This window comes from Cervus canadensis, chromosome 7, assembly GCF_019320065.1.
Source record: "Cervus canadensis isolate Bull #8, Minnesota chromosome 7, ASM1932006v1, whole genome shotgun sequence".
In the NCBI taxonomy this organism is placed as follows: Eukaryota; Metazoa; Chordata; class Mammalia; order Artiodactyla; family Cervidae; genus Cervus; species Cervus canadensis.
The window spans coordinates 20,296,243-20,312,382 of record NC_057392.1 but is presented as its reverse complement, the minus strand read 5'-3'; the positions used below and the strand labels follow the sequence as shown (position 1 = coordinate 20,312,382).

General features: G+C 50.5%; 1 protein-coding gene across 4 annotated transcripts in view; it reads right to left on the bottom strand.

The window, feature by feature from the left end:
* SLC37A1 (solute carrier family 37 member 1) overlaps positions 1 to 8,570 on the bottom strand; it is a 72,380-nt gene extending 63,810 nt beyond the window's left edge. Inside the window, exons 1-3 of one of the 4 annotated variants that reach the window (XM_043474489.1) lie at positions 8,416 to 8,548; positions 7,678 to 7,762; positions 3,337 to 3,525 (exon numbers count right to left, since the gene is read on the bottom strand). In XM_043474489.1, the coding sequence (XP_043330424.1) occupies positions 3,337 to 3,392 (56 nt within the window). In that variant the 5' untranslated portion in view covers positions 3,393 to 3,525; positions 7,678 to 7,762; positions 8,416 to 8,548. Of the gene's footprint in view, positions 1 to 3,336; positions 3,526 to 7,677; positions 8,131 to 8,415 lie in introns of those variants that run through there. The other 3 variants (XM_043474488.1, XM_043474490.1, XM_043474487.1) reach the window with 3 other exon arrangements.
* Positions 8,571 to 16,140: the final 7,570 nt, after the last annotated feature.

The following is a 16,140-nucleotide window of genomic DNA, read 5'->3' as shown; positions in this document are numbered from 1 at the left end:
CATCTCACTTTCCCTGGCCCAGTGGTGACACCATCCCAGTCTCCAGGGATGCCTGCCTGGCTCCTTCAATAGGAAATGGTATACAGAAACCAAGATCTAGCCCCAGGTGTGCTCACTGCTGCTGGGATGCTGCTGTTTCCAGGGCCTGTCTCCAGCAGAGAAAAGGCATTTTACACACATGCACACACACACAGCGTACACACACACAGCGTACACACACACCCCTACACATACACACACATTACACACACACATTTCTCTGCTTACCGTCTCTCCAGTTTTTCTTGGTATCTTTAATTTCAACCTAGCACCACACGATTCATCCAGTCCCCTCAGCCCTACCAATATCTGTAACTCCATTATCGTTAGTGAGAAGCTGTCTCCTTTCTGTGCGATATCTGACAAAAATGCATAATCTGAATCTAACCATGAGGAAACAACAGACACATCCAAAAGAAGAAAGTCTATAAAATAAATAGCTTGTACCCTCCAAAAATGACAAGCTTATAGGAGACAAAAAAGGTCAAGATACGGTTCCAAATGAAAGGAAACTAAACACACAGGACGACTAAATGCAGAGTGTGACCACACACTAGATCCTGGCCCAGGGAAAAATCTATAAAAGAATAAGAAAAGTCTATAGAAAGATTTTTAAAATCTATGGAAAAATCTATAGAAAAAATCTATAAAAGACATTATTGGACTTTTGAACATGGACTGTGGATTAGACAATAGCATTACACCCGTGTTAAACTTCCTGATTTTGATCTTTGTGTGCAGTTATATGTGCTATGCTTAGTTGCTAAGTTGTGTCTGACTCTTTGCGACCCCATGGACTATAGATACCACCAGGCTCCTCTGTCCATGGGGATTCTCCAGGCAAGAATACTGGAGTGGGTTGCCATGCCCTCCTCCAGGGGATCTTTATAACCCAGGGATAGAACCCAGGTCTCCCTCATTGAGGGCAGATCCTTTACCATGAGATACCAGGGAAGCGGTTACACGCGAATATCTTATTTACAGGAAATACACACGAACGTATTTAGAAATAAGGGGTATAATGTTTGCAACTTGCTCTCAAATGGTTCATGAGAAAGTGTGTGAGTGTGTGTGTGAGTGTGTGTGTGTATGTACATACATCTGCACACACACATAGATGAGAGAAGGTGAAGGGAGAAGCAAACGAGGATGGATGTTAAGAATCTGACCAGGGCTTCCCTGGTGGCTCAGAGGTTAAAGTGTCTGCCTCCAATGCGGGAGACCCGGGTTCGATCCCTGGGTCGGGAAGATCCCCTGGAGAAGGAAATGGCAACCTGCTCCAGTATTCTTGCCTGGAGAATCCCATGGACAGAGGAGCCCAATGGGCTACAGTCCTTGGGGTCACAAAAGAATCGGACATGACTTAGCACACAGCACAGCTGGACCAGACACACCTCACCATTTCCTCTGCCCTAGGTTCATTCTACTCTAGATTCAAAGCCCCAGGACAGAGAGGCGGTTTCGCCCACCTTAGGTCCTCTCCTGCCTCCTGCTGGACCTGGGCTATGGCAGAAGGTCGGCGGGATGGAGCCTCAGGGGTGTCTACTGGCTTCCGTAATGGGACAGAAGGTCCTGAGACTCCCCTGCTGGTCACAGCCGCACACAAGGGACGGAAGTCAGCTCCCCGGAGATCAGAGTGCTGCTAAAAAATATAAAAAATGTCCTTTGCAGGAATGTTGACACTGATTCTCTTTTTTTTACAGCCAAGGAAGCTGAGGTCTAGAAAGGTTAAATAACCTTTCAAGGTCAAAGAGCAAGTTTGAGGTAGAGATGAAACAGAAATGAAGACAAATGTGCCATCTCTATGCTACTCAAAGAATGGTCTGTGGACCCACAGTATCACATCACCTGGGAAATGTAGGTTCTCAGGTGCCACCCCAGGTCTATGAGTCAGGATCTGCATTTTAACAAGTTTTGAATGATTCCCAAGCACATTACAGTGTGAGAAGCAATGCTCTATCTCTGAGGTTTTAACCTAAAAAAAAAAAGGGAGGGGGGGGATTTGTGATTAGGGGAGTTCTATGTAACATTCTTATCATTTTCTCCTGGGAGTTTGAAAAATTGTATCCAAATAAAGTTACAAAAGACAACAAAAATAAATACCCACTAAAAAAAGGAAGTGTTGAACCACTTCTGTCTAGACTGGCACTAGATGAGAAATGAATCGACAAGCAAACTGTTCCAGGAAGAGCCAGATGTCTGAAGTCACATCTGAGACCCTGTGGGCACAGCAGCCACCAGCCTGGGCCAGAGAAGCTGCAAAGGATGTGTAGGCGGCACATGGCCGGGAGATGGAACCTAAGGGACCCAGAACACACGCTGCGGCATAAACATTACTGTAAGCAGAAGGCATTTGAGTTTCTGAAATCTCTCATCTGCCTAAAAACAGAGCCTCCAAAACAACTCAATTGTCATCACTCCTCCCCGGGAGCAACCAGGAGAGACTAAGGCTTAGCACCAGAGGTGGGAAGCACCCACCTCACACCCAAACAGACACTGTCACAACTGTATCCTGGCCCCCTGCTAGTCTCCCAAGGGCCCGTTTACCTTTCCAAAAAGGCATTTGCTTTCCCAAACACGCCCTCCTCCTTCTCTTCCCCTACTAAGGTGGTATATACAGCCCAAATTCTAAGGCCCCCAGGAGTCACCTTTTTCTGTGAACTCCCACACACATATAGCTAAATCTGTCTTCTCTCTTGTGCATCTGTCTTTTGTCAGTTTAATTCACATGCCCCCAATCATTCAACCTAACAGGGTGGAGGGAAAACACTTCTCTTCCCGACAGAGATTAGCAGGAGAGAGTGTGGCTTAGAGCCCAGACAGCCCAGCTCTAGACTCCACCCTCACCTTCAGCCTCCTCTAAGGAGTGTGTGTGGGATTCACACGTCTCCTGTGAGAAGGACTCTCAGAGAGCACACCAGATGCTCTCGGAATAGAAAGGGGTGTTTTGGTCTGTGCTTAACTTGTTCAGATTTCATTTTCTCTTCCAAAGTTCCGGCTCAGCAAGACCACTCATTAAGTTCAGAGTTAATACACTTATTTCACCCACAGCCATTTACTCATCCTACCAGGATGATATCCAGTGGACCAGAAACCACTGAGAACCTCAGAGGTTTTCAGTCTGTCTGTCACTGCAGAACCAAAGGTGGACAACTCAGCAGCATTCCTGGTCACCACTTCCACCACGGATAAACCATTCAACAGTTATGGGGAGGGCGGGCATCCACATGTATCTTATCAGGAAATGGGGTGTGGGGGACCTGCTGGCTGCAGGGTGGCACAGTGTCCCCAACTTACCACTGATCCCTGGAGAACGAGACGATGAAGCGAATGCCAGGGGGAAGCTGGGCCATTGACGTCTCCCTGGATGTGGAGCTTCGGTCATAAAATAAGATGCTTCATAAATAGGTTCTTAATCCCAGGAAGTGAGTAAGGATGCTCGTGGGGACTCGCCTCCTCTCTTCCCTCCAGCAGAGGCTCGGCTGTCTACAAGGAGAAGGAGGGGTGGAAAGGTCAGGCATTGTGCGAGGCCCTGGCGGAAGGAACTGCATGCAGTGTGGTCACCCAGCCCAGAGCAGAGCCAGATGAGACAGGGTGCTCCCACCACAAGAGCCACCTGGTGGGGGTGGAGTGTCTGCCCTGGGGGGGGCAGCTTATTCAACCATCACTGAAAGGAACTTCACATGATGTTCTGAGGGTGCATGAAGAGAGAACAGCTGAATTTATCTCCATCCGGGAGGCGTCCAGAGATCAACCACTCACTCTTCACCACCACACTCGACAGAGCTGACGTTCATGCTCACAGGAGACCAGAAGGAGCCCAGAGGTCACACCAGGTGCTCAGTCCCCAGAGGGCCACCAACCAGCTGGTCCTGATTCCCCCACTGGGGGCCAGGCCACGTCTGAGCTGCAGTGACAGAGAGGAACGTAGGCCTAGACCAGGTGGCGGGTCATCAAGCCCATCATTTGACTGTAGCTTTGCAATGGAGTCTAAATACATGTATTGCCATGGGGATGAACACCTCAAATTAGCCTCTTCATTTCTCACTCCTGTGGTCACTGCAGGGGCCTTGGAAAATGGCCCCTTTCTGAGCAAGACAGGAAGAAAGGGGCAGGGAGGCCTGGCTGCCCATCCCAAAGCCAACCTCACCACGTGTGCTGTCTTCCAGTTTTTCTCCTATGTTCACTGGGTGAGGAAGGATCTTGGGGACCCATGCATTACATCACAGAGCACACCACACACTCGGGAGCACGTACAGTTCCATCTTAGTGCTTATAGAAAAGTCATAGGTTATATGGTGTTTTTAAAGAAGGCTACTTTTGATGGAACATTGATTTTGATTTAAAGCTTAGAGATGTATTCAATGTCTTTAAACAACTTTCTTGAGATAACAGACAAGTAACAGCCAATAGTTCTAACTTAGAGGATCTAAAATATTCCTAAGGGCCTCAGGATCCCCATGTTCACTCCTGCCTTCCCTCTAGAGTGAGCTTTCAAAATGCACCTTGGCAAGTCATCACACAGCTATGAAATTAAAAGATGCTTGCCCCTTAGAAGAAAAGCTATGACAAACCTAGACAGTGTATTAAAAAGCAGAGACATCACTTTGCCAACACAGGTACGTGTAGTCAAAGCTATGGTTTTTTCAGGAGTCATGTATGAATGTGAGAGTTGGACCATAAAGAAGGCTGAGTGCTGAGGAATTGATGCTTTTGAACCATGGAGCTGAAGAAGACTCTTGAGAGACCCTTGGACTGCAAGGAGATCAAACCAGTTAATCCTGGAGAAAATCAGTACTGAATATTCATTGGAAGGACTGATGCTGAAGCTGAAGCTCCAATTCTTTGGCCACCTGATGGGAAGAGACAACTCACTGGAAAAGACCCTGATGCTGGGAAAGATAGAGGGCAGGAAAAGGGGCTGACAGAGGATGAGATGGTTGCATGGCATCACCAACTCAAAGGACAAGAGTTTGAGCAAACTCAGGGAGATAGTGAAGGACAAGGAAGTCTGGTGTGCTGCAGTCCATGGGGTTGCAAAAAGTCAGACATGACTGCTGCGATGCTGAGCAACAGGCTGTCATACCTGTTCCCCGACCCCCATCTCCTCTCAGAGAGGCAATGAGGCCCCTCCTTCTGCTTCAGCCAGGAGAACTACACCTTTGCTCCTACAAGCTCATCATCCCATCTAGAGTGCTACCTGCCCTCATGGCTGGCCCTGGGCTGGGTAATCCCAGGCATGTCACAAACTTCCTGCTCCCTCACTTGCCCCAGCTAAAAAACAGGGATGGTGGCACCTACATTTTTGGGTTGCTATTAAAAATGAGATGTGCGATCTGTGGACAGCCCTGAGCACAGAGCCTGGTGTGGAGGAGATGCCCAGTCAAGAGGAGCTGGTTCTGTTCTCAGCAGACATCATGAGAGGCATCAAGGGACTGCAGGCAGCTGCCCAGCCCCCATTCCCTGGTCCAGCACAGAACCAGCGCCCAAGAGATGCGTGGAACCAAGCTCCGCAAGTGTTTCAACACTGTTGTTACTCATATCTCTAGATTTTAAAAAGATTTTACTAAAATTCTGCTACTTCAACCTAAAGGGGCTTCTCAGCTGGTGCTAGAGATGAAGAACCCGCCTGCCAATGCAGGAGACATAAGAGAACAGGGCTCCATCCCTGGGTTGGGAAGAACCCTTGGAGGAGGGCAGGGCGACCCACTCCAGTATTCTTGCCTGGAGAATCCCATGGACACAGAAGCCAGGTGGGCTATGGTCCATAGGGTCGCAAAGAGTTGCACACGACTGAAGTGACTGCACCCATACACTGAGAAACAATTTTTGGGTGATGACTTTAAAGTAAAGGATTTGGTCTGAATTTTACAGCACCCGGAAATGGATGGTCAGAAGCAAATGTCCTCCTCTGTCCAGACACTGCTTCTCTAGGTACAGATTATCTGGAAGTATCCTACTGCATCTACTACACCCACTAAGGGGCTGCCCTGGTGGCTCAGAGGTAAAGAATCTGCCTGCAGTGCAGGACATGTGGGTTCAATCCTTGGGTTGGGAAGATCACCTGAAGGAGGAAATGGCAACCCACTCCATATTCTTGCCTGGAGAATCCCATGGACAGAGAAGCCGGGCTACAGTCCAAAGGGTAGCAAAGAGTCACATATGACTGAGCGACTAAGCACACACGAACACATCAACTAATCAATAAACCTCAATTCAAGGCTGGTAAAACTTGGAACTTTAAAACAAAATCCAGAAGACGTTGGAAGTCAGCAGGGAAAAAAAAATCTCGATTTCCTTTGAAAACCATGGTTCTTCCTCCTCCTATAAAATGGGTGAACTCCAGTGCTGTAAATTCTCACCGTTGGTGCAATTAAGATGTGTAAACATAGTGATTTTACATGTTGGACGTTAAGAGCTCGATTTAATTAGGCCCTTTCCTCCAAAGTCTGACCGGTGACCACTGATCATTCCAGCGAGGGCGGGTCAAGATCTCCGAGGACACTGCTGACAACTCTGTGCTTTCCTGCCAGCCCCACGGCCACTCTGAGAAAGAAGCCCAGAGGCTGGCCTGGGGCGCTGGACACCTGAGGCAAATTCAGGTTGGTTCAGTTTCCCTCAGTCCCCTCCCCCACCTCGCTTCCTCTGGGCAGGTCCTCTCCAAAGAGAGAACAGTAGAACTGGAGCTAATCACTTGGTTTAAGCCTTGTTTTTGACACATAACCCAAGTACATAAAAAGAACATGCACTTTTAAAAAAATGGCTCTTAATAGACACCTGGAACTTACCACCACAGTAGGGAAAAGTGTAAGAATATCCAGTTTCAAAGATAACAACTTCAGAAGCACCCCACCACAGCATCTCTGTTACAATCCAAAAAGCATGTTTTTATACCCATCATGTGAAAGAGCCCAACTTCGTCTACAAACTGTAAAACGATGAAATGGAATGACCTGAAGGCAATATGAATTCTGGAGCTCCACCTTTGGCCTCACCACTTGGGGAAGAGTCCTGTGTACTCACTGGAGGTGAAAAAGAGACTCAAAGGCAAGCAGTGAAGAGAATAACACAGAAAGGGTCTTCCCACAACTGAAGCTCTGTCGTCAGTAATCAAAGCAATCCCATGCATGCCTTAAATAATCTACCTAAAGGCAAAGCTTTTAAGCTGGGTCTTATTTTAAGGCAAACAAGTTTTCATACATTTTTCTTTTATGAGGGAGAGAAAGAATGAGTGAGGGAAACTTGTCCAGAGAAAACACTTTCTATGGTCTGTGCTTTAAAGGCTGTCAGCAATATTAAAGATTAATGACAATAGCCAGGATCTCTTTCCTGGGGTTCAATACAAAGCGAACCCTGCATCTCTGCCGCTTTCTCCCATCAACACGCAGCGCCCCAGGTGGTGTGCACAGCACAGAGCCTGCAAAGGCGCCTCCAAAACCACGAGGTGAGACTCGGGGGGCTCCAGTCCTGGGTTCTCAGGGTTGATTTTGAAAGGCCTTAAAGAAGGAGCAACGGGGAAATTTAATCCAGTTGCCAACAAAGACATCCTCAGACGACTGAAATTCAAGGGCAGGTGGGCACTCTCCAGGCGGGCAGCCCAGGGAGAGGAAAGGAAAGACGGGCTAGAGAAATTCAAACCTGACGGTGGGGCGAGGGGCCTCCAGCACTGGGGTCGCAGTCCGGGGTTGCCAGGTCACCGGGATCAGCAGGGCGGCTGCGGAGGCTGGGACGGCAGGAGGGTGGGGGCAGGAGGAAATATAAGCCAGACTGTGGGTGCCCCGAGGCCGGGTGACTTTCCAGGGCTCTGAGTCCTGTAAATCACTCCCGGAGGCTCCGGGCTCTGGGGACCAGCCGCTCACAAGACAAACAACCCGAAGGCCCCGGGTGCGGGCGCCGGCTCCTCCCCGCGGTCGGTCCCGGAGGAGGACAGGCGGGCACGCCCCCGTCTCCGCCGCACAACGGCCCCGCGCCCTGCTCCCCGCCCGACCTCCGGCATAGCTGTCATCGCGGCCCGGCGGCCCGAGAGGGGCCCCGGAGGACGGCTCGGCTCGCCCGCGCCCGGAGCTCCGATGGGCGGCTGCCGGCCCGGCACCGGCTCCGCGCCTCCGCTCCCGGGTCCCGGGGCGCCCGGGTGATTCCCCGACCCACCCCCCTCCGGCTGCATCCGCCGCCCTGGGCCCGGGGGGCGCCTGCCCCCGGACCAGCACAAAGACGCGCGCCCGGCGCAGGGACCCCTGCTCCCCGCGCGTCGCCAGCGCTGGCAGGTGTCGCTCGGCCCCGGCGCCCGAGTCCTCAGGCCCGGCCGGCGCGGGCGGTGGGCATGGGTCCGCGCATTGCAAACCGTCTCCCCGCCCCGTCCGGGTCCCCACGCCTCACCTGCGCCCCCAGGCCCGCGCCGCGCCGCCCGGCCCGGCCGCCGCGGGCGCTTCCTGTCGCGACTTCCTGGGGCGGCGCGGAGGCCCCGGCGGCCCTTTCACTTTCAGCGACAGCGGGGCGCCGGCTCGGGCCCCTCCCCTCCGGCTCATCCCCCTCCCGTCCTCCCGCGGCCCCGGAGCCGCCCGGGGGCCCTGACAGGCCGGGGACGGCGGGCGGGGCGCCCCCACGCGGAGCCCGCGGCATTGCCGCCCAGGAGTCCTCCTTGCGGCCCCGGGTCCCGCCAGCACCTGCCTGCGCGCGCCCGGCTTGAGTTCCCACTGACCGAAGAGGCGCTCCCCAAGGACGCTTTGTCCTCAAGGCAGGTCCTACCCAGAGCGCAGCTTCCAAGAAAGGTTGGCACTAAAGGGGCAGCCTTGCCGCTGCCACCTGCCCCCAACATTATTCCTATTACCTCCTCTCAGGGGTCAGACTTAGACTGATGTTGTATTAAATGAAAATGGGGCCCATGATAGCTGTGTTGACCCATCTTTGATCACACCTGTGTGTGACACGCGGCTCACCTCACCTGCTCTAGACCAACCTCCCCTGTGCAGTCAGACATCCCCTCTCCTAATCCCATGCTCATTTTGTGCCAAAAATGGGCCCTTGGCACCGCCCCCTCCCCACCCAAGCCTGATTATTTTCCTGGGGGACCTGCAGAGCACCCAGGGTGGACACATGACATCCAAAACCAGCCCAGGTACCTGCCCTCAGGAAAGCAGCTCCTGGGAAGGGCCCCATGAGACAGAAAAGAAACTCCAGGCAGAAGTGTCCGCACGGTTAAACCAATGCTGGAAGCTGAAACAAATTCAAGGCCTGGCGGTAAATGCCCGAGAGGTCTGTAGGAGACAGAGGGCACTTCGGCCTCTGGGCAGGCACCCACGTGCACGGCCAGGCACCCACCTGCTAGGCCAGGCCTCCCAGGGTCTCGGAGGCCCTGCTGTGCCTGAGGAACTCCGTGCCATTCTTCCCCGCTGGCTGAACTGGGTGTCAAATACCCCACCTCTGTTGGCTTTTGAGACGCCTCCTCCAAGTGGGAAGGAGAACTGCCACTTCACTGAAGCCCGAGGTTCAGCTGCAGGATGACTGCTGCTCACTCTGCGAGGGAGGCGGCCCCTGTCTCCTGATTTCTGCCTCCCCTTGGTGAGGTCTCCTTCCCCAGACCTCCCCTCTCAGACAGTTCTCCCTTCCCTAACTCTCCACTCCTGCTGATCCAAGCCTGCCCAGACTGGCTTCCCTGTCCCTCCAAGTCACCCTGCACTATCACCTGCCCAGGGCTCTGCTCAGGGCTCCTCAGGCTCCCAGCCTCCAAGCCCTCCCTCCCCAAATCCACTTCTCCAGCACCTCAAACTGCCCTCCCGAAGCAGATCGAACCCTGGCGTTCCTGATGAAAACCTTTCAAGACCCTCTCTTTGGATCAGGAATGAGCCCCAGTCCTTAGCAGCAAGAAAGCAAGACCCAAAGCCACCCGTGACTTCAGGACCAAAGCTCAGACCGTTCTTTAGTTTCCAAGACTTTCTCACACGTCAAGTTGCTATTTCCACCTTGGCCCTCCAGACCAGCCTTTTCCACTGAGCTCAAACTTCAAGACCCAGGTCAAGTATTTGCCTGTTTACTGCTTTCCCAGGACTCTACGGAAATCTCTGGGTCCTGACTTCTCTATCACAATGAACTGCTGCTGCTAAGTCACTTCAGTCGTGTCCGACTCTGTACGACCCCATCCCTGGGATCCTCCAGGCAAGGACACTGGAGTGGGTTGCCATTTCCTTCTCCATCACAATGAACTAGTACTGGTTGTTTCTAAACCTGTCTCCTGGCCCCTAGCCTCAAGGTCCTGCCCAACTCAGAAGGCCTCATCCATACTTGCCAACAGCATGAAAAGATGCGGGAGAACTCAGCACAGGGAGGCCCTCCATTTCTACACCATTTCTCACCTAGAAAGTGATGATACTTGTTTGGCACACTGGGGAACACCAGCAGAACCTGAGCTGGTCTGTATAATATTCGCCAAAAATATTCATCTATCAATTTTGCTGTTGTTGTTTTAGTCACTCAGTAGTGTCTAACTCTTGTGACTCCATTGACTGTGGTCCACCAGGTTCCTCAGGTCCGTGGAATTTCCCAGGCAAGAATACGGGAGCTGGTTACCATTTCCTTCTCTGGGGGATCTTCCAAACCCAGGGAACAAACCTACAGCTCCTGCATCTCCTGCATTGGCAGGCGTGTTCTTACCACTGAGCCACCAGGGAAGCCCCTATTAATTTTACAAAGATTAAAATAGTAATATTTACAAAATATGGTTTTTGTGTTATTATTTTGTATGATTGTAAGAAACATTTAAAAAGTATTAGGGAGACAGTAAATTTGTATGAAATTTCCAAATAAAACAGTTCACATTTTGAAATGAAAACATGTAATTGCTCCAGTGGACATACCAGGTCTTATGCTTGACGTGGCTGCACATAAGCTCAGGACGGGAGACAGCTGGGATGTTACCACAGGGACACTTTCTTGGTTAAAATAGATGATAACCTGAAAGTCTTTTTTACAATCACACACATTTCCCAAAAGTTGAAATTATATTTAAGAATCTGACACTCTTCCTTTTCTTTCAACTTGTTATATTGACATTTCTTATGTGAATCAACAGATAAATTTCCAGTCCAGTTGACATTTCATATCCAGCATTTCAAACTCATGACAAAGCATGTGGGTCAGCACTGCAGTGCCTGCAGGCTGCTGGTGCCAAAGCCGATGGCCGGGCTTCCAGAGAGATGAGCCCAGGGTGCCCAGACCTGGGGCAGCCTCTGAACACACCTGCCTGGGTGGTCCTCGGCTTTCACCTCAAACTTCCAAGTTGAGTTTGAATTTATTTTGATTTTATTTCAGAAAAAGAGGTACGGACCCAATGAGAGGTACAAACACTCTGGCCCAACAGACTTGTCTTGGGTGCCTACCAGAGCCAGCCCCGAGCCAGGCACAGAGGCATCAGTCAACAGGGGCCTTGCTTTCGCAGAATTCATAGAGCAAAGGCGTGTGGCAGGAACAGGCTGGTCCTCTCAGAGGGAAACTGTTGTGAGCGTGAGGGAGGACTCAGGTTTATTTCCTGGGGTGACCATAACAAGGGACCTCAAACTGGGTGACTTAAGATAACAGACTTTTACGGTCTCTCGGTTCTGGAGGCCAAGAGGCCGAGCTCAAGATAAGGGCAGGGGACTTCTCTGGCGGTCCGGTGGTTAAGGATTCACCTCCCAGTGCGTGGGGTGCAGGCTTGATTCCTGGCCAGGGAGCTAGGATCACACATGCCTCTCAGCAAAAAAAAAAAAAAACACCACCACCATAAAAACAAAACCAATATTGCAACAAATTCAATAAAGACTTTAAAAATGGCCCACATTAAGGGGAAAAAAAATCTAATAAAAAGAAAAAAGATGTTGGTAGGTCTGTGCTCCCTCAAAAGTCTCCAGGGAAGTTTCTGTTTCACGTCCTTTTCCTAGCTTCTGATGTCACTGGCCATCCCAGGTGTTTTTGACCTTGTTGGGGGGGTGTGTGTGTGTGTGTGTGTGTGTGTGTGTGTGTGTGTGTGTGTGTGTGTGTGTGTGTGTGTGTGTGTGTGTGTGTGTGTGTGTGTGTGTGTGTGTGTGTGTGTGTGTGTGTTAGCCGCTCAGTTGTGTCCAACTCTTTGCAACCCCATGGACTGTAGCCCTCCAGGTTCCTCTGTCCATGGGATTCTCCAGGCAAGATTACTGGAGTGGGTTGCCACTTCCTTCTCCGTGTAGGTACATGGCTCTAATCAGCCTCTGTTTTTACCTTCTCCCGGCTTGTCTGCATTCACATTGTCTTCTCTCCCTCTGTCTGTATCTCTGTGCTTCCCTCTGATAAGGACACCAAGTATGCTGGATTTATGCTCCCAACTCCAGGAGGACTTCAACTAAACTCATTATATCTGCCGTGATCCTATTTCCACTAAGCCACATTCAGAGCTTCAGGGAAGAACATGAATGTGTGGGGCGGGGCAGGGCAGGAGGGGAACATCCTTTAGCCCAGAACAAGGCTGTAAGGTTCTATATGAACCTGAACAGGGCTAGGGAGGGCATTCTCAGGTGAGCAGCATCAGGAAGTGGGCACCTGAGGCCCACGGAGGTCAGGGGAGTGGGCTGTCACTAGGATCCAGGCCGCTGAGGCTGTGGAGGGACCTGTTGGATTAAGAAGGACTTTGGCAGAGGAGCAGCAGGGGGAAGATTCAGAGAATCCACAGCCCCAGCTCCGCTCTGGACCTCCCACTGCCTGGCCTCGGAAGGGGCGGAGGCCAGGGGAGCCTCCTGGACACAGTGCAGCGCTGGACAGATGTGGTTCCTTCCTTGCCAAGAGCTTCCAGCTAGCAGAGGCGTCAGGTCACCAGCGATCACACCAACTCACGTTATAATGGGAGACACTGTTGTTGCTGTTTAGTCGCTATGCCTTGTCTGACTCTTTGTGACTCCATAGACTGTAGCCCACCAGGCTCCTCTGTCCATGGGATTTCCCAGGCAAGAATACTGGAATGGGCTGCCATTTCCTCCTCCAGGGGATCTTCCTGACCCAGGGATCAAACCCAAGTCTCTGAGGCACAAGTCATATAGGAAAGGCAGGATAAAGGTGAAATTCCATATTCATCAGTTGTCCAAATAATGAGCTGATTTTCTAGTATTCTTCAAAAGTGAGCCATGAGTTTTTCTGTGCTCTGCGTTTTCATGCTCAGCATTAGCGGGCAGAGCCACAGTCAGTGTGTTTGCATCCACTCCCTTTGTTACTCTCCTCCCTGAATCTCACTGGACCACACTGGCCACCCCTTGGCCAGCGGGAGCCTCTTCTAACTGACTCCTCGGTCTTTCTGCTGTGAGCCAGGCACTGTTTTCTAGGGTGACACTCTGTCCTAGGGAGCTCAGCTCATGCATAACCTGCCCAGACTGGAGTCAGCCCCTCCACCAGGAGGCCAGGTCCTGGAGCAGCCAGAAGGGAAGGTGGGGGTGGGCAGGAAAGGGAGCTCCAAGCTTGAATGACACAAGTGCCACTCCAGGAAGAAAGACCAGGGACCCAGAGCATGTGAGGAGGAGCGAACCTCGGGCTGGAGAAGGGGTGAAGGAAAAGGGCGGGTGCGGGGCGCAGTCCCTCTGCAGGCGAGAAGGCATGAGGGGCGGAGTCTTACCTCTGTCGCAGAGAGGAGTCAGGTGTGCAAGTGAAGAGGGAGGTCTCCGGGGGAATATCCAGAGAGTTCAGGGGAACCACTGGGAACCCTGGGGAGGGGACAGCAGGTGCAGCTGGGAAACCAGAAGGACGGTCATGAGATGAACGTCTCTTGGTGCCAATCTGTGAGGCAGTGCAAATGTGTCCGAGAGTCCAGTGGCACTGAGAGAGGACATACCAGTGGACAGCTCCACATGGAAGGCTCGGCTTTCACCACCCTCTATTCACAGGGAACATTCACTCCTTTGCCCTGATCTTAAGAAAGAGGCAATTTCAACCCTGCTGGAAGGTGGGGTCATCCATGTGAGAGAGGAACCAAAAATGAGCACCAACTGTGTACCCAAAGAACTATGGACATGTCATAGTTCATGACATTGTACAGGAGGCAGTGATCAAGACCATCCCCAAGAAAAAGAAATGCAAAAAGGCAAAATGGTTGTTTGAGGAGGCCTTACAAACAGCTTCCCTGGTAGGGCTTCCCTTGTAGTTCAGTCGGTAAAGAATCCGCCTGCAGTGCAGGAGACCCGGGTTTGATCCCTGGCTCAGAAAGATCCCCTGGAGAAGGAAATGGCAACCCACTCCTTGCCTGGGAAATCTCAGGGACATAGGAGCCTGGTGGGCTGCAGTCCATGGGGTCACAGTCGGGTACGACTGAGCGACTAACACTTACTTACTTACAAACAGCTGAGAAAAGAAGGGAAGCAAAAGGCAAAGGAGAAAAGGAAAGATATACCCATCTGAATACAGAGTCCCAAAGAATAGCAAGGAGAGATAAGAAAACTTTCCTCAGTGATCGATGCAAAGAAATAAAGGAAAACAACAGAATGGGAAAGACTAGAGATCTCTTCAAGAAAATTAGAGAAAGCAAGGAAACTTTTCATGCAAAGCTGGGCAAAATAAAGGACAGAAATGATATGGATCTAACAGAAGCAGAAGATATTAAGAACAGGTGGCAAGAATACACAGAAGAACTAAACAAAAATATCTTAATGACCCAGATAACCACTCACCAAGCCAGACATCCTGGAGTCTGAAGTCAGGTGGGACTTAGGAAGTATCACTATGAACAAAGCTAGTGGAGGTGATGGGATTCCAGCTGAGCTATTTCAAATCTTAAAAGATGATACTGTGAAAGTGCTGCACTCAATATGCCAGCAAATTTGGAAAACTCAGCAGTGGCCACAGGACTGGAAAAGGTCAGTTTTCATGCCAATCCCAAAGGAAGGCAATGCCAAAGAATGTTCAAACCACCGCACAACTGCACTCATCTCACACACTAGCAAAGTAATGCTCAAAATTCTCCAAGCCAGGCTTCAACAGTACATGAACAGTAAACTTCCAGATGTTCAAGCTGGATTTAGAAAAGGAAGAGGAACCAGAAATCAAATTGCCAACATCTGTTGGATCATCGAAAAAGAGAGTACCAGAAAAACATTTACTTTTGCTTTATTGACTATGGCAAAGCCCTTGACTGTGTGGATCACAAAAAACTGTGGAAAATTCTGAAAGAGATGGGAATATCAGACCACCTTACCTGCCTCCTGAGAAATCTGTATGCAGGTCAAGAAGCAACAGTTAGAACTGGACATGGAACAACAGACTGGATCCAAATAGGGAAAGGAGGACGTCAAGGCTGTATGTTGTCACCCTGCTTATCTAAATTATATGCAGAGTACATCATGTGAAATGCCAGAGTGGATGAAGCACAAGCTGGAATCAAGATTGCTGGGAGAAATGTCAATAATCTCAGATATGCAGTAACACCACCCTTATGGCAGAAAGCAAAGAGGAGCTAAAGAGCCTCTTGATGAAAGTGAAAGAGGAGAGTGGAAAAGTTGGCTTAAAACTCAACATTCAGAAAACGAAGGTCATGGCATCTGGTTCCATCACTTCATGGCAAATAGATGGGGAAACAATGGAAACAGTGACAGACTTTATTTTAGGGGGCTCCAAAATCACTGCAGATAGTGACAGCCATGAAATTAAAAGATGTTTGCTGCTTGGAAGCGAAGCTAGGACCAACCTAGACAGCATATTAAAAAGCAGAGACAATACTTTGCCAACAAAGTCTGTCTAGTCAAAGCTATGATTTTTCCAGTAGTCATGTATGGATGTGAGAGTTGGACCATGAAGAAAGCTGAGCGCCAAAGAACTGATGTTTTGAACTGGGGTGTCAGAGAAGACTCTTGAGAGTCCCCTGGACTGCAAGGAGATCAAACCATTCAATTCTAAAGGAAATCAGTCCTGAATATTCATTGGAAGGACTGATGTTGAAGCTGAAACTCCAATACTTTGGCCACCTGATGCAAAGAACTGACTCATTGGAAGAGAGCCTGACGCTGGGAAAGATTGAAGGTAGGAACAGAAGGGGCTGACAGAGGATGAGATGATTGGATGGCACCAATGACTCAATGAACATGAGTCTGAGCAAATTCTGAGAGTTGGTGATGAACAGTGAAG